The 19511-nt window shown below is 43.8% G+C and overlaps 1 protein-coding gene across 1 annotated transcript in view; it reads right to left on the bottom strand.

The window, feature by feature from the left end:
- Positions 1-17692, bottom strand: part of pdgfd (platelet derived growth factor d) — a gene marked incomplete at its 5' end in the record, with an annotated part of 42795 nt that extends 25103 nt beyond the window's left edge. The window contains one exon of the mRNA XM_083694647.1: positions 17581-17692. Coding sequence (XP_083550773.1) covers positions 17581-17692 — 112 coding nt within the window. The remainder of the gene's footprint in view (positions 1-17580) is intronic.
- Positions 17693-19511: the final 1819 nt, after the last annotated feature.

Below are 19511 nucleotides of genomic sequence, written 5' to 3'. Positions count from 1 at the left end.
TGCCCACAGGCTGCCTTCCCGATAATTTTTTTGCCGGGAGATAACTTCCCCATAGGTGTCGATCATGATGACTCGTTCAGTTTTCGTCAAATGCTGGATACAGATAATCCTGCCGCGTCCGGGCTGGCAAGGACCCGGCAAAGAATTGTAGCCCTGACTGCCGCCAACGATGCCTCTCTCCTGCCGGCCCCATCAGAACCAGGGGAGTTAAACATGTGTTTATTGTCTTATTCTCTTCTCTTGCAGGTTGAGTTCTGCTGTTGTTACACATGTCGGTAAGGCCCTACAGCCAGTTGTACCGATAGAGGTTTTTACGTAGTGAAATGGTCTAAGATGTCTTCAAGTATAATCAATAAGCTTCATGTGAGTATGCAGTATCAGTTTCAGTATCAAACGGTTCTTTGAGGTTCTTTATATAGAGTTTATGAACTTTTGAGTTGGTTGGTGTTTTCTAGCTTCAACAATGTAACCACAGTGGGGTTCTGAGTGTTGCTTATGCTGGGCTTAATTTCAGTGGTAAACGACAGAGCTAAATAGGCATCTAAAACGAGAAGGTTCTAACCGGCAAGATAGCAGCTAGCTCTATTATGCTAGCACAAGTGTTTTCAGCTATCTTTCATGGTGTTACCGTGTCATACTTTGTAGTACTGAGGCATCATGAGACATTGACTATGCTGTTATTATGCGACTTTACATAATCATTCATGAATCATTTAACTGTGTTATCCTAACGGTTACTAGGCTAAGGATGGCCTTGAATTTCCTGTACATTGGCTTCAGTTTTTTTTTTTTTTTTTTTTTATTAGGGAGGATGTGGTTATGATAATATACCGGACCATATAATATACAGTGCCCTGCGTAAGTAATGGGACAGTGAAGCATTTTTTTCTTCTTTTGGCTCTACACTCCAAAAGCTTGGATTTTAAATCAAACAATTACTGTGAGGTTAAAATAGATATTCTCAGCTTTTATTTAATGGTATTTGTCCACAGATTGGTTTCACTATTCAGAAATTACAACACTTGTTATGCATAGTCCCCCTATTTCAAGGTACTCAAAAGTAATGGGACAATTGGCTTGACAGGTGTTTCTGTCGTCAGGTGTATTCCATCACATTATTTGTGCAGTCATAAGAGAGCTCTCAATGTCTAGTATTGATTCTAGGCTTTGCATTTGCCTTTGGAGTCTGCTATTGGTGTCTGTGAACTTGGGGACCAAAGTGGTGTCAATGAAAGTCAAGGAAGACTTTATTAGGCTGAAAATTCTGGAAAACAGAAACATACTAGTTTGGAACTAATTTTGGGCTGCCCACATATCGCGTATGCTATTGAATAATAACTGAATAACTAATGTACACATCCAACGTTTTTAAGAAGTTCTATTTATTGATTCAACAGAAAGCAAGAACATCAGGCATAAAACAAAGTGCACACATATTTAACAAAAGTGAACGCATGGAACATTCATGTTGCTTTTTAGTAAATAGTTTACGCAAATAAAATAACAGCAGGCAGCTGCCGCTTGATGAATAGAAAAATGACAAACACAAAAGACGCGCAAAGCCTACCATAGTCAGTGCAAATAGACTGTTGTGCGTGTCCTTTTAAAATAACTGGCTAAAAGAGCAAAATAAACACATGCTATTTAATAGCAAAATATAAGAACTTTGTTCAGTCTATTATTAGGCCTCTTCCTTTAAGTTCTGAACACAAGCATATTTACGTTGTCCGGCTTGAGGCAAGACGGGACAGGGGTAACAATGTTCCCTGCTGTACTAAAACTCTCTGAGGCTGTGCTTGTTGCGTGAATACACATGCATTTTCTTGCAAGTTTCGCCATCAAAGGAATGCGAACCTGGTTGTCGTGCCACCATGCCAGGGGGTCATCAGTGGAGTCCAGCGGCTCTTGGAGGTTGGAGCCAGTGGCTCTTCTTGCCTGTCTAATATGGCAATAGTTTTGCTTTATTCAGGCCTACCTCTCCCCTCCCCTGCATCTAGCATGCTAGCAAGCGGGAGCTGCACAGGGATAGCGCATTTCTTGAGGGAGAGAGCATGCGTAACTATCTCTCCCTCCCTCAAAATACGAAAGTTTGATAAATAGAAGGATTATTGTAGCAAAACAATTGTTAATAATAGGGCACTGTAAATAAATAAATGATGTTCACAGCCTCTGCACTGGAAATCTGGACCAGTCTCTATAACTTCCACAGAATGGGATGGGACTGGATGCCAGTGATTCTCTGGCACTTCTATCTCTGTGTCTTCTCACTTTTGCACAGTTATGTTGGATTCAGGGTGTCATTCCGACATGCGCCTAGTCCTTGCTGTGTATTTGGTTGGGTTTCTCTTCACAGTCTTCGTCAAGACGTCTGCCGCCTCGAGTTGCGATGTGGCTCCCTATACGTTTTGGGGTCTTAACAAATTTGGTTCAGAGCAAATTATTATCCTGCTCAAGGTGCCTGGATGCCTCGCCTGCCAACATGCCCCTTTCAGCCCATGATTCTAGACTAAATGTGTTGCATTCCTATGTGTCTAAGGCTGCTCTATACATGTGAATAGGGCAGCAAAATCGACAGTAAATGTGTACGATTATGCTTGGTCTTATTACGCTTCTCAGCTACATTTTCAGTTGGTGTCATGTCTGTTAATATTGCTATGGTATGTGCTTTCATAGTCACTGTAAGGCTCAGATGGCAAGTATTGTGTTCAGCTGCGGTGCATGATTCCTGCAGTATGGCTTGTTTGGGATTTCCTTCATACGTCTCCTCCTCAATGGTTTAAAGAAAACGCAATGATATCAATGATAACAGTTTTTCCTTTGACTTTTCCTCTAGTGCACAGCTGGTGTCCTCTAAGAAGCAGGTTTTTAGTTGCTATGTAGATTCAGTCCCTGAGTAGCTTTACTAGAATCTGTGTTTCTCATGGCTTGCATGCATTTCTAAGGTGTGGTGATTATATCTTCAATCCTTACGATCTCCCATTCTCTGACTTGAACATGGATAAGCATTTGTTTACATAACTCTCAAACATTGAAGTTTGAGAGAAGTAGCAGAGGAACTCTAAAGTAATAGTGCATTTTATCCCCTTCTCTTCCATGTTCCGCTATTTGCAATGTCGACCACGGACCATGCATACTGATCCGCTGTTTTGTTACCGAAAAGGGCAAACCTATGCCCAGATGGTGGTTCGCTGCATGTCTCCGGCTCATGTGCCAATGTTGCGGGCTATCTCCAGTATACACACTTCACTACTTCTGCATCAGCCCTGCCACCTCAGCAGCACCAACCTTCGAGGTGTCGACGGCTACCCTGATGGATATGGGTCCATGATCCTCAGCATCATAAGAACGTTAAAGTAGATGAAATTCAAAGGACAGTGTCAAGCACAAAAAAGTGCTAAGTACCGTTAATGTATAATATGGAGACATGTCTGTGATGGTGTGCAGCAATTAAAAGCTGCTCTTTTTCGTAAATTTGTAAATTTGTTATTGCTATTTTGTTAATATTTTGCTATTTTGTAAATGTCTTTTTACAAAATAATTCAATATTTAATATATAATAAGTCAATATTTGCCATTTGTTTTTATGTCCATGCACCAACCTCACCAAGTCAATTTCCTGTATGTGCAAATATACTTGGCCAAATAAAAGAATTCTGATTCTGATCTAACAGCCTGCATACAGGCAGCATGAAATGCATGTGATGTGTAGATAGATGGCTGTGATGTGTAGATAGATGGCTGTGATGTGTAGATACATGGCTGTGATGGAAGTGCAATGATCACTTAAGTGGGTGGTTGACTAGGTACTGATTGCGTAGTAAAAGTAGAATGACCAGGCAGATCTTGATAATCATCCATGGTGGGTCACAGACATTGCTCTGTGAACTAGAAAACTGGCACACAACCATGAGGTGGTTTCTTGACATCCCTTGGTCAATCCTGAAACATGTGCGGGAAAGCAGTGATGGATTCACTGTAAAACACATTGTTCACAAGGTAGAATATTCCCATGTACCTAGATGATGTAGGAAAACATCTTGCCTTTGAATACACTGTATGGGTGCTGATGAAAAGTGACAAGAAACCACAATGCCATCTCTAAAGGGCTGTTGCAAAAAATAAGTCCCTGCCCTGTAATACAGATGAGAAGGGCAGCAGAGAGGTCGCTGTGCTACATGGGTAATAGTCAGTAGTTGAGGTCACATAATGCTAGAATGACCCCTGTCTGGTCCAGGATGCAAAGATTTCCAGTCATCCCTACACTGAAGAAGGTGCAGGGGGACACCGGGAGAGTCACGCTGTGTGAAGCAGGTACCAGGGATATACTGTGGACAGATAGTCTTAGATTCACATCTAATGCTAGAATGATCCCTGTCTGGTCCAGGATGCAAAGATTCACTGTGTTGTACTCGTATGGTACTTCAAGGTAACCTTAAACAGCTTGCAGTTAACAGTGGAATTAGTCAAATTCTTCATAAAATATTTCCAGACTGCTGAAGACAGTTGGTCCTGGGGTTCTGTCGCTGTTGACGCAGCCGCCATACTGCACTGTGCTCAAACCACATACTCCATGACTAGTCAACTGCCCATAGCACCGACTAGTGGTTAGTGTTAGTCAACTATTCTGTTAAACCCCTAATGTGTGTGGCAGGCTCTGTTAGCTTTGATGTGGCTAGAAGGTTGGTTTTCTCCCCACTGAACATCTCCCCTGCAAGCCAACTAAAACCTGAGGCAACATGCTAAATCCAAGGTCTGTGTGTGTGTGTGTGTGTGTGTGTGTGTGTGTGTGTGTGTGTGTGTGTGTGTGTGTGTGTGTGTGTCCGACCACTCCCAAGACTATTACTGGATCGCTTTTCTTACCCACTCTTTAATGACACTGTGGCTTTAAATATTTCATCTATCCCCAGTTTCTCAGATCCAGTTAAGCTCACACACGCACACAGGCGTGAACACACACACACAGAACCTGTCCCCTTGCTTCCTCCCCAAGGGCACATCTGCATGCCGAGGGGTGTCATCTTTGGTCAGCGTTGCCCTACAACCCCCACCTTCCTACTTCCCGTACCCTCCCTATCTCCATCATCCTCTCTCTCCTCCCTTTCTCACTTAACTGCAATAGCATCTGATGCACTTCCACTTCCTTCCTTCGCTCTTTCTCTCTCTTACACTATCCACACAAGAAAGGTTTAACATCTACTTCTGCAAGTTCACTCTCCACCTCTTAAAGGTATGTTCTAAATTTACTAGGGTTGAGACGGTATCAGAATTTTCAAACAAGTATATCTTCCTGCCAAAACACCTGCTACACCGGTAATACTTTAGGTAAAAAAATAAAACAAGTTCTACCAACTATAACCTTTGTGCCACCCGGCACCACAGCATCATCAAACGAGCGCACCCAGACTCTTTGCGCACTAAGTGACAGCAGAAATTTACCTCCAGTATTTTACTGCATGTGCACATGCTGAATCTAGTGGCCTATTCAATTTACAAATGTAATCAAGGTAGTATTTGGTCATGTGCTCTGCAGTTAATGTTGAATTACGTTTTGAAAAGCTGTTTTTACCTACATAAGACTAGCCTCTATTCCTAACATTTGCCAACTGGCTGAACACATAAAACCAGCTCTGCAGTTGGTGCACAACGCACACATATACACACAGGGGACATTTCTGCATAACTATTGGGGTGTTGCAGGGTAGAAAAGCATCACAAATGTGTACTCTTCATAAAATGTAATTAGGGCGAGTGATTTTCTTAGAATTTCAATGCAATTTTTGCATTTTGCCTAATGTCTGATGAATTCTGTGATTCTGCGATGCAGAAAACACGGCCATCACTATACCTTTGTCCTCTGGTTGGAATCCCAAATTTTGCCATACTGGGGCATTTTTTTCTTTACACCAAAACAACTCTTCCCCTCAACCCACGTGAGTGTAATTTGATCTCACCGTCCTCAAGAAGCTCGAGAAGCAAAGTGCGTGTGTTTGTTTACTTTTTTTTTCTCTCTCTCTTGCAAAAAAATCTTCTAGAATGTCACTGATCACGCCTTGCAGGTTTCATATGCCATTTTATTCCTGCACTTGGTGGGTGTAATGGCAAAATAACGGTGTGGGAGAATGATACCGCTGTAAGCATGGGCGGAGACCCCTAGCAGATGGATTGCTTTGGTATGTATACAAGGACTTGTGAAATGAATGTCAATAATCAAGAATATAAGAGGGGTGTGTGCTGTGTGACTGTGTGACAGTGTAGGTGGTGCTGCAATCTTGCGATCACATTTTCTGCACAGCAGTGATACGCTCTGCTTTCTGACCATAGGGTACTGCCCAGCAGTGGTAGGCTGCATTGCCCAACAGAGGGAGCTGTGTTTTTCATGTAGTTCTTGTGTCCCCAAGCCAAAAAGACAAACTATGAGTATGGATGTGAGCTTGTTCACCGTATGCTACTGGTAATACCTTCCACTGGCCCAACCCTAAGATTTAATGTATCTCTCATGTTGTCGATCGATCCAGGTGTTTTTTAAGTGCATCTAAAAAGCAACAATTTACACCAACACCAATTTAAAATACTATATGAAGTGAGGTTTGCTGCACCCAAAGGAGAGAATAAAGCTTAAGAGAGCAGCAGGGAGCAGAGAGGAAACACAGATGTCCAGTGCATTAGTGGATCCATAGAGACACCTTTAGAAATGCATACAGAGAATGTACATCTGCATGAATTATAGAGCATGGATGTATATAATTATAGAAAAGAACATGCATAATCTTCCTCCACTTCACTACACAGCTCAACACTGTGTGGCCAGAGGAGGAAAGAGGAATATGGGCCAGGCATGTACACACACACAGACACACAGACACACAGACACACACACACACACACACACACACACACACACGCACATATGCGCGCACACATACCCACCTCAATTCCAGACAACGGGAGATACAAATGTATCACAACCCAGTGCTTGACCCTACTGTATATCCCCTGCCAAGGAGTAATTTTAGAATAATCCGAAACACCACAGGGTGTGTGGCCTGCTTCATTCCCTACTCTTAGAGGAGTGAATGTGTGTGAGGGTGTGTGTATTCCTTTGAAAGAACAAAGACATGTCCTTTGACACGGACAGTGAGAGGGTTACACAAACACAAAGTCGAGGCTAAAATGCTGTTTACTGAGCTAATTCAGTCCTCATACGCTCCAATACACACCCCAGGACATCCTCAGAGAAAGGGAGAGAGAGAGAGAACGAAAGAGAGAGAGAGAGAGGAGAAAACACAAACAAGAAAAGTCAACAATGTATTCATATCCCAAGATAGCAGAGCAAAACACATCAAACGCTCCACACACCAAAGAGCATCTCTGATTTACCCCAATAAATAAACAAGAACATTAATTACTGTGTGTGTGTGTGTGTATGTATCCTCAATGTGAGCACAAATGCATTGATTCATCATTATCTCATGTTAATCATTTCAATCCACCAAAGCATTAGCATCAGTGGAACAGACTGTGTTTGCATTTATTTATAGTCTTTTGAGCCTTTGATTAGCGGTAGCATCCACTTGGCTGCCACTTCTGCCTCTCAGGCCTTTCTGACTTGTTGATGTTGACAAATGTATCTAATAGATACCTAGAGAGTAGGGTTGGGCGGTATACATTTTTTCACACATTTATACCGGCCTCAAATTTTATCGGGGTATGCGGTAGTACCGTGACAAATTCTTAAAAGTAAAGCCACCGGGGCTGGCGGGAGCCGACTTTGCCTCATATATTTAATCTACATAAAAAAAACTGAATTATTTGGTGCCTGCTATACTGTGTGACATTTAGCCTAAACAGTCATTTCAACTTTACATCCCGATCACAGCTTGACAAACTATACTAAACAGTTGGATAGCATAATATGATAGCTTAATAAGAAGCATCACACGCTGCATTCGTAATAATATAACCTGTGTCATAAAGCCTATAGGCTATCATTTGAGCTCTCTCTTTCGGGGCCAGCTGTGAGAGGAGGGTAATGGCATGGCAGACTCAGAGGGCTCGCTCTGTCCTGCACTGCATTTGTCACTGCCAGATTGAGGTTGTGGCTAAAACAGTAGAGCCATGGCCAATTCAGGGCCCTGATGGTGGCTGCAATGTGAGCAGCATTGTCAGTCGTTATGGCAGAGAGATTATTTGCATCTAATTTCCATTCCATAAGTGTCGCGCAGAGTGCATCAACATGTTGCCCGCTGTGTGGTATTCTGGAAAAAGCTAGTCTGCATTAGGCATTTTGACTGTAGTTTCCAGTTGGGTGTGACAAAGTGAACGGTTAATGACATGTATAGTGTCATGATAACTAATAGCGAACTAGCGAATAGCTGTCTGAACAGCAGCACTTGATATAGACAGATATCCCATCCGTGCAGCTGTTAATGGGTGTTTAAGGTGCAAGTGCAGATTAGTTCCCATTAGTGTTCCCATCTCTGGCCGTCATCTTTTCCATGCAAATCTTGCAAATAACCTTGTCCAAATCTGTAGGCTCTCCTTTATTGTCTGGTCGGAACCCGAAATGCTACCAAATAGCAGCAGTGGCATTTTTTTTTAGGGACCAAGTCATTAGAGATAGTCATATTTTTTTTTCTGCTTCTCTAACCTTAGGTGAAAGAAGTCACACCCCAAAAGTTACACTCCTGAAGGTGAAATATTGTCATTCTTTCTCCTCTCAGGAGTCAGTAACCAAAGATTCCAACACAAATCATGTGGGGGCCTTGTTAACACTGAGCAATAATCTCCTCTGTAGCTCTAGGCCGGTAGTTATCAAGCCTCTCAGAGTAGGAAACAGCTCATAAGTACTCAGAAATTCCGAGAGTGAGGCACATTTGGTCCTGGGCAATTCCAAGGTAACCGGGAATTTGTTACTTCAAGGAAACCGGGAATAGGGCTCCGAGCAGCTGAGAGGAAATGGGGAAAAACCGGCCTCCCTGATGACCTAAAACCTTCTCTCTCTCCTCCTCCTCAACTATACCTCATCTGCATCAGCTGCTAAAGCTGCTTACTACCAAAATTCCAAAATTCAATCCTCTGCCTCTGACCCAAGGAAACTGTTCTCCACATTTTCCTAACTCCTCAACCCACCTCCTCCCCCTCCTCCCTCCTCTCTGTCTGTGGATGACTTTGTCACCTACTTTGAAAAGAAGGTTGATGACATTCGCAGCTCTTTCTCTCTACCTCTCGCCAATGCTGCTACCTCTCCTCCCAAACCCACTGCGCTACACCCGGTCTCTGGTTTATCAGTTTTTTCCCCCCTCTCCCCTGATGATATTCTAAAACTGGTCACATCCAAGCAGGCAACCACCTGCCCCCTCGATCCTATCCCCTCCTCCTTTCTCCAATCCATCTCCAAAGACCTTCTTCCGTTCCTTACCACCATAATCAATTCCTCTCTATCCACAGGATCTGTCCTAGCTGGCTTTAAGACAGCCAGAGTCAAGCCTCTTAACAAGAAACCAACTCTTGACCCATCTGCTGTCCATTACTACAGACCGTATCCCTTCTCTCCTTATCTAAAACCCTTGAACGTGCTGTCTCTGACCAACTGTCTCACTACCTCCTTCAGAACAACCTCCTTGACACTCACCAATCCGGTGTTAAGGCTGCACACTCTACTGAGACTGCTCTCCTTGAGGAACGCTCTCCTCTCTACGAGCCCTCACCACTGGGGTCCCCCAGGGCTCTGTCCTAGTGCCCTTACTCTTCTTCCTCTATACCAAATCTCTTGGTGCTGTAATTTCCTCACATGGTTTCTCCTACCACTGCTACGCAGATGACACTCAACTCTTTCTCTCTTTCCCCCCTTCTTACTCACAGGTTGCAACACGTGTCTCCGCTTGGATGTGAGCCCACCACCTCAAGCTCAACCTTAACAAGACTGAGCTGCTCTTTGTCCTGGGAAAGCCTGCCCTCTCCAAGACTTCTCCTAGAGTTCTCTACTGTGACCTCCTCCCAGACAGCCAAGAGCCTTGGGGTGATCCTTGACAAGCATTTATCCTGTGCGGCGAACATCACAGTGACAGCACGCTCCTGTAGATTCCTCCTCTAAAACATCAGAAGGATACGCCCATTCCTCACCAGAGAAGCAGCACAACTCTTGGTCCAGACACTTGTGATCTCTCGCCTGGACTACTGCAACACACTCTTGGCGAGGCTCCCCACCTCTACCATCAGGCCTCTGCAGCTCATCCAGAATGCTGTTGCCGTCTGGTGTCCAATCTCACCAAATTCTCCCATGTCACCCCCCTCCTTCACACCCTTCACTGGCTCCCGGTAGCAGCTCGCATCAGATTCAAGACCCCAGTGCTTGCCTACTGGGAACAGCCGCTCCCTACTTGAAAGCAAAAACCCCTGCCTAACCACTCCGCTCTGGCACCACCACCTCTACGTGGATGCAGCAGCCGTGGTACTTGGTCACGGCTTTTCACTGTCCTGGCATCCCGCTGGTGGAACAAGCTTCCCATTGCTGTCAGGACTGCAGAGGCACTACCTATCTATCTTCTGCCGTAGATTGAACACCCATCTCTTCAGGCTACATCTTAACTGTCCCTCCTAATGACCTCTTCATCCCCACTACCCCCCTGTACAAGAAGTAATTCTTCCTTCTAGCATTGTGACTGCCAATAGCCTCTGGTCCTACCATAGATTACTTTTTCTTATGATGACTGATGGATAGATGATTCACTTACTTAGACAATGGTATTTGTTGTAAGTCGCTTCGGACAAAGGTGTCTGCTAAATGCCATAAATGTAATGTAAATGTAATCAAATGATGCTGGGACTCATTTCTTCTCCAAACATTTTATATAAGGTGTTTCATCTTGGCAATACAACCACCAGGGGTATTGTTGAGCAAATCTAATGGATGGGCTTGTTGTGAAACAGTAGCCATATCTGCGTCTTCATTTGCCCAGTTTGTGAGCTGATATTAATTGTATATTTTAATTTAATTTGTTTTTATTGTAATTCATTTTTCTCATTATGAATTAACAATAATGGCAGCCTCTATGAATTATGTGTAGAGTAGCTTGTGAGTTGTTTCGATTTGGAAAAGGACAAATTATTGTCTGGTTGGAGAAATTCATGATGTCCTTGTATAAACCATTTAGAACAAATCATGTCTTCATGGACACTCCATAAAATTATGTCAGACATGGAATATATGTGGCAGTGTCCCCCCGAAGTTGCGTATTAAATAACTCATAGTGATATAATGTTTCTCAGTTGATTCCTTGCGTTTCAGCAGTAGCCCATATTCATACAGCACACTCACAACACAGAGCACAGTTCACATTAAATGTATTTCACATGATTGAAATGAGAGCTTTCATGAATAAATCCCAAAAATGTTATATGCCATGTGCAATGACAAGAATAAATCTGAGAAGGGCGTCAAGGGATAATGGGAGCAGGCAGGTAGAGCTAGAATGAAGGACAGCGAGGGAAAGTATAGAAGATCAGCTCTTCTCATCTACCGTGATCAGTAAAAGTAAGCCGTCATGTTGACAGAGTTCTCCCCATGATTTTTGAACAGTGTGGTGCTGGATTGTATTATCAAAACCCAACTTGCATTTATTCATGGAAAAATGCACAAAAATACAGCTAAATTGCTGAATTCACTGAGGAAGACCATAACATTTTCACTTTCGCTTTCATTTTTAAGAACGATGTAGTTGGCGATCAAAGATAGAGTAACTATCATCACAAGTCAATTTGCTTTGAAATGTTTACATAGTGGCACCGCAAAGTTCACAGCATGGTGCAGCGCCACTCTTACATTCTTTGGAGAGAACCCTGATTGACATGACCATAGGCTATAGCCTAATATATAAAACTCACAACTGTTAATCTGTAAACAAATTATATTTTCACTGTTTTACTGCCCGTATCCAATGAGTTATTTGTAGTTGCCTAACTGTGTATTTTGCCTGTGTCTGTCATATCATGTATTATAGTTGGCTACAAATTAATAACTTTCATATAGGTGTCATATCATTGGTGTACATTTTGCTGCATCTTGTGTATGTCTTGCTTGAGCTCAAGCTCAAATTGTTTTCCATTAACAAACAAAAGCGTGACAATCTATCTAGCCACTAGACAGTGTTTTATAGATAAAGTTAGAATGCTGAGTACAACCCAGGCCCACTCCTCCCCTAGAACAGTAACATTCTTAATTTAACTAAATCTGTTAGATCATAGAAGGTTGACATACAAACATACATATTACTGTAGCCAAAATGTTGCATATTTTAGAGAACTGTTATCAATTCCATGTTACATCACAAAAATAATAAAATGGTTAAAAAAAATTGTTAATTTATGCATTTCAAATAATTTTTAGGCTAGCCTGCTTGGAAGTGTGGACTTTAGGAGTAGCCTAACCAGTGGGATATCTAGACTACCAGAGCGCAAGTTGCTATCGGTATATTAAGGAGTGAGTTAAGACAGAGAGACTTGTAAATGCATATGTTCTCTATAACAACTGCATCATAACATGGCAACATACATGATGGCTAACATGAGACAGATCACCGAACCATGACGAACATCTCTGCTGTGATAAGTGAGGCGATCAGGATGATGATGGTTCAGTAATTTATACAGACAGAACAAACTCTTTTCAAATGTTGGTGATGGGCAGCGAATGACAATATAGTTGGGGAAGGTGTGGAGTGGGGGAAGTTCAGCAAATTTGTTAGCAACTGTGGGCTGATGTCAAAGTCATCTTCTGCTGTCCTATACAAGTTGTTATCATTAAGCGTCACAGTAGGCTCTGCAAACGTTCGATTTGTCAGCTGGGGGGCAGGTTGCCCTCCAACTGATAGAAACACATAAGAAATGTGCAAAGGCTGCCTATTATGAAGAAATTCATTCATAAGAGTTGGTCCTACTCATCACTCAGAGTGGGAGTTAGAAGCTTGATAACGCACTTATCGCTTTTAGCATGATTCCTATGAGTAATTCTGAGAGGCTTGATAACTACGGGCCCCGAACTTCATTAGTCCCTTTAGCATCCTAGTCTAGCAGCTCCTCTTTAGCCCTGACCTGTGCTAGTTTGTTTAGCATGATAGTCTTTCCAGTGATGTCCTCCTCTTTAGCACCTTGGCTCTGTGTGTTGAGCACCCTTTCCAACTCAGCACTCTGGCCAGGTCATCAGGGACAGAGGCTGACTGCTTTTGGCAGGCTGTCTCTCACCACCCACACACCCACACCCGCACCCGCACCCGCACCCGCACACACACACACACACACACACACACACACACACACACACACACACACACACACACACCCTTGTTATATGAAATTGCAAGATGCATAAGTTATACAGCAGAATGCGTGTGTATGTGTGTCAGTGTTAAATCTGTATTATCAAAGACCCATGGTCTCTAATAAAAGGAAAGACACACACAATGACAGAGAAAAACATACACACACTTTGTTGTGAAGACTGAAGGAGGAGGCCGATCCATCTGTAAAAAAAATTAAAGACACAAATTCCCCACAAAAAAACATAAGAAAGAAAGAAAGAAAAAGGGGGGCATGTGAATCAGGGGAGAAAAGACAGATAGGAGAGAGGGGAGAATAAGTGATGAGCAGCACTTGTCCCTGTGTAACCTTACAGCTGAATGGCAGAGTGTTTACCAACAATTCATCAGCAGCAACATCATCTCTTGTTCTACCTCTTCACTCTATATCATAAGTGTAGAGGACACAATTCAATAACATTGATTCTATGAAAACCAAACCAATATTTAACAATAACATGAAGAACATACTCTGCCATCAAGCACAACTCTCTAGTGACTAACATATCGAGACTCTGCTCTGTAAATCATAACTGTGGGAGAAAGGATTAACAACTGCCAATGAACGGCTTGAGGAAGTGTGTGTGTGTGGGTGTGTGTGTCTGAGAATGTACGTGTGAATTTGTGTGAAGGGCTTGTTAGTGTAGCTGTTGTCTCTTGCTGACAGCTACTGCAGCCCAAACAGCAGGGCTGACGAAGACAATCAATTAGCCCTGCACCAAACACACAGACACACAGACACACACACACAGACACACACACACACACACACACACACACACACACACACACACACACCTTCAGCACTAAAGCTGGCAGAGAGTCATGATGCATTACACCTACCTGCTATCAAGTTGTTGGCTCAATAGTTTTTCTTTTACTGCTCTCCCATTCAAGGGTTTAGGTGAAGTGTTGTGTGACAAATGACTGTTGTAAAAGGTGGCATAGAAACACAGTTAGACTGATATGCAAAAAGTTGCTGTCCTGTCTGCAGCTGATTGACTGCAGCAGTAGGAGCACGGCTTCATTGCCATGATCTGTGTGTGTGTGTGTGTGTGTGTGTGTGTGTGTGTGTGTGTGTATGTGCATGTTCCTTCTGATCTAATTTATGGCAGACGGTGATGTTTTGACAGCCCTCCAGCTCTTCAAATCTGCACAATGTCCGTCTGCATCACATCAACAGTGTATGACGCACAGGACCTGTGTGTGTGTGTGTGTGTGTGTGTGTGTGTGTGTGTGTGTGTGTGTGTGTCAGGGGCAGTAGTCTGTAAGGGGGTTAAGTAGTCTGCTTGACTGCCTGTGTGACCCATCTTCACCAATGGGATCACTTATCCAGCTACAGCCTAGAGAGTCAAGTACCACTAATGCAATACTTTATCTGCTCGCTCTCCCTTTTCTTTCCCTCTCTCTTTCGTCTGCAAGAGTCATCTATTAGCCTTACACAAACAAACGTGCACATCCTCTCAAACACAGGCACGTGCCCTCACATGCACACACACACGCACACACACACACTTGTAGTGACCCTGGCCTCTTGTCTCTTCCGGGAACAATTCCTGCTTGAATTTTTTGCTGAGTCATTTCTGTCATGTTCTGTCCATCATTTCAGTCATTTGTGTTCAATCATTCTGAGTTCCCCTGCAAAGCATCTCGTCTTGTGGATGTCACTCGCAGCATTCATTTATCTAAATCCACATTTTCAAGTATACACACAGAGACAAGTAGAGAGAGAGAGATCAGCAGTTTTCTCTTGCTCATCATGAAGTCAGAGACTTGAGTCACGTCAGCTTTATTTCTGTCAAGCCTTCAAACTGGGGGAGCTGAGGGACAGCCTCTCTTCCTCCTCTCCCTTCCTCCCCCCTCCTCTCTCTTTTTTACCTCCAATTCTACCTCCTTGTCAGCTGTATTTCTGTCAAGGTCCCCCCTCTACCCCACTGACTTTCACCTCTCTACCCCCTCCTTCCCCATTCTCTCTCTCTCTCTCTCTCTCTCTCTCTCGTTATCAGTGTCCTCGTCTGTCAGATGGCTCTGGCCCAAAGCTGACAGAGCAGTACAAAGCTTTACCTTCTCCTCTCTCCCTCTCTCCTCCTCTATTCTCCTCCTCTCTTTTCTTCCTCTCCTCCACCTCTAAAAGCTGACAGAGAACTACAGATTGTTGGCCTCTGTCTCCCCCCCGTCTCCCCTCATCTCCTTCTCCTACTGTACCTCTCTTAATCTTCTCCACATTCTCTCAAAGCTGACAGGGTCAGAAGCCTGGGACACCTTGCCTCACATTCACCCCTCACTCCTCCTCTCCCTCCTTTCTCATCCTAATCTCAGCTCCTCTCCTCTCCTCTCCTCCTCTCTCATCCTTCTCTCAGCTCCTCTCCTCTGATCCTTTTCTCAGCTCCTCTCCTCTCCTCCTCCCCCTCCTCTTAGCTCGTTTCCTCTTCTTCCTCCTCCAAACAGTACAACACATATATCTAACAGCCTATTATAAGACTGTAGTGCTGAATACTGCATGTACATACACACACACACACACACACACACACACACACACACACAATCCCCCTCCCACTCTTCTCTCCTTCCACCCATTCTCTCTCTAACCATCCAATATTCCATTACTCAGTCTTAAGGGATCCCCCTCCACCCTCCTCAACCTCCCTGGTGGTCGCCACCCTATTGTCTCCATGTAGGAGAGGAAAAGACTGTCTGCCAATGTCTAGGGGTGGCTGGGTGTTTCATTCTGGCACTGTGTGTGTGTGTGTGTGTGTGTGTGTGTGTGTGTGTGTGTGTGTGTGTGTGTGTGTGTAAAGAGTGTAGCGTGAACACAACGCTAAGCAAACACAGGAGAAACCTTGGGGGGAATTCCTCTCTGTGCAGTGGTAAGGCGGAGTCTGCCAGAAAAACACACACACGCGCAGAGTATAAAAAATGATGTGTTTGTTCTAAGCTGAGGGGGCTGTGTCAACTTGAACTCCTCTCTGACAATTTCACACACACACACGCTCATGCACATGCACAGCTAAGCACCAGCTATCAAACTCAGCGTAACCAAGCTCTCAGAGACCTACTGGTCACTTAGATCTGAATATACAGAATGTACAGAACACCTGTCTAACACACACAAAGACACACACACACATTACTAGTCACATGTCTCTCTCACACAAACCTCTGTTTTAGCAAAATACCAGCCTTCACCTTAGACTGAAAAGTATAAGGAGATGGAGGGGGGGGGGGGGGGGCAAGGGAAGGAAGAAGTTGTTCTGCCATTAACCGTTAACCAATACCAGCTCTGGCACTCCCACTCAGGAGTGTGAGGTGAACCAGGGCTCAGAACACACTGCCAGAGGAGAAACTGATACCGTGGTATTTTCAAGTTTCACTGCCAAAATCAGCCTCACAGCTGTTTGTACAGAGTGAGAGACAGACCACTATAATATAGTCAAAGCTACAGCTACTAAACATAGACACCTGCAGGTTACTAGGTCTGTGGTTTGTTCTAGCATACTGAGGATGACTAGGTTCTGACTTTTGTTTTAGATGACTGGGTTCTGAGTTCAGTTCTAGAATGCTGTGAATTGGCAGTCATACTGATCAGAGAAACTCAAGTCACAGACTTCAGACATCTCTCCTCTGCAGCACCCCTCCCTCTCCTCTTTCACTATTCTCCCACTCTCCCTTTATTTTTCTCTCTCTCTTTCCCACTTCTCTTTCAACCCCTCCCCCTCTCTCTCCTCACCTCTTCCCTTTTCTCTCTTTCCTCTCAGAGGCACAAAGAAAGAATAACTCATGTCACTACAGTCATTTCAACAGGTCAACATAGGGAGCTGTCTCCTCAACAGTAGTCTGGTCATTTGTCACCACTTACAAATACATTTGCATCACAATGACATGTGTTTACTTGTAATGACAGGCCATGTGGCATGAACTATCATAGGTGAGGGTCACATTACCTTAACTGCTCTTTATTTTCCCTTTCTTGTGTATTTCAAATGTGTAAAAGGTGCATGAAGACTTTAAGATCATGTTTAGTTTGATTTCATTTGTAACTGACGATGAAGGCCCTATAACGTCCTAATCAAATTACGACTAGATTAAAAAACAAGATCGTTTCACTACATTGTGCGTCAATTAGAATGTGTATTGTCGAAACAGGTTACATTCTTACATTATTATAAAAAAATAAAAAAAAAAGTCACCCACATATTTTAGGAATGCATCAACAACAAGGACTTACCGTCGCGCCTCATGTTAGAAGACCGCATCACTTTGGCAGAGACCACCTGAGCTCTTGTGCCCCCGGTTAAGGCCCCCAGCATCACGAGCACCAGCCCAAGCGCCACGCTCATCGGGAGTGCCGATCTCTTCATCACAGCAGTCTGAACTCCAAAATAATAACTCCGAAATTTTAAAAGGAACACTTGTTGTTTATAATGAAGTGGGTATTGAGGTTCCGCTGCGCCTGTTAGACTACAGATGAGAGATCCCAAAAGTTTGCAAAACCTCCCCACTTCAGTCTTCACATCATTAGTGCGCTCTTTTTCACGCGGAGGTAACAACTCGCTACACACACTCTGTTATTATAAAAGAAAACACGAAAAAAAGCAGGTTATAGTCCTGTTCACGGTCAAACACGAGCGCGGGCGCCAACTTTTATCGCTTTATCGCGAGCGAATCCACTTTGGTAATTCCATGAGAAATATTCCACATAATTTCTGTTTCTATCTGATATCAGAATTAAACTCGACGCGTTCTAAACTAAACTTCGAGGCCAAGAGTATGCAAATATGTGCGTTAGCAATGTGTGCGTCTCGTTCTGTAGCTCGCACACGCGCACGCCGGTGTGTGAAACTTCAGTCGGTGAGTTGATCAGTGTGATCAGAGGGTAGATCAGAGAAGGAGGGCTAGTTCGCTTCCGTGAACCGGGGCTAGGAAATACGCCACAAGGGATTTTAGTAGGAAACTTCACTGTAGGCGACACATTCACTCACTCACTCACTCACTCACTCTCTCTCTCTCTCTCTCTCTCTCTCTCTCTCTCTCTCTCTCTCTCTCTCTCTCTCTCTCTCTCTCTCTCTCTCTCTCTCTCTCTCTCTCTCTCTCTCTCTGTCTCTCTCTCTGTCTCTGTCTCTCTCTCTCTCTCACACACATAGGGAGGGAGGGAGGGAGGGAGGGAGGAAGGAACTTTTTAGCAGCAGAGGAAACTTCACTGGAGGCGAAATAAACAGGAGGAAAGACAGTAGGCATTACACACTTAGACAAATATGTCCTCTGAGCTGGAGGAAAAACTCTGACATGAATTCACTTGTTGAAGCGCCTGTTGGATAAGGGGAAACCACCATAACCGACTGTTTATATAATGATTTTGAAAAGTTAACCAATTAGGCTAGTCCTGTTTTGTACTTTAGCCAACGAATAAGCTACGGTAACAAAACAAGCTAGCATATACCTGTATCTTTCATTCAATTACTAGTGTTTGATTAAACTCTCTCTCTCTCTTGCCCTCTCTCCTTCTCTGTTTGTACTGGGAAAGCATACAGTAGATTATTACATTTGCCAACATTACTGTGAGTAATACTGCTTCTTTAAAACAAGGCATTGGTCCACATCCAGCATAAAGCATATTAATAATCCTCCTTGGGTGATAATTATGGGGGGAACAGTGGCTGAGGGGGAGAGGAGAAAGAAGAGGGGATAAAGTAGAGAGGAGAAGGAGGTAGGGGTTAATAGAGAGAGAGAGGAAGAAGAGAGAGAGGGGTGAAGACTGAGCTCACTCAGAGGTGTTTGTGGATTCCCTGATCACAGAGAGAGAGAGAGAGAGTGTGTGTGTGTGTGTGTGTGTGTGTGTGTGGAGGAGTTTTGTGGATTGTGCTGCTCACACAGAAGGGGCATTGTTACTCCCAGAAACATGTCAGCTGACAGGCCATTTTACATAGAGATCTGTGACATCAGAGGGCAAAGGTTATAGGGCAAAGAGCATGGATGCTTTCTGTCTCTTCTCTCCTCCTCCCTTAATCCTTGGGCTTACTGTCAGATGAGAGCACATTAGCTGTGGTAGGGGGAGAGGGTTGGGGTTAGGAGACGTAACTAGTACCTGTGTGTGTGTGTGTGTGTGTGTGTGTGTGTGTGTGTGTGTGTGTGTGTGTGTGCGTGTGGTGTGCGGTTCAG

Source organism: Argentina silus (genome assembly GCF_951799395.1).
Source record: "Argentina silus genome assembly, chromosome: X".
Lineage (NCBI taxonomy): Eukaryota > Metazoa > Chordata > Actinopteri > Argentiniformes > Argentinidae > Argentina > Argentina silus.
This window is presented reverse-complemented; position numbering and strand designations above follow the sequence as displayed.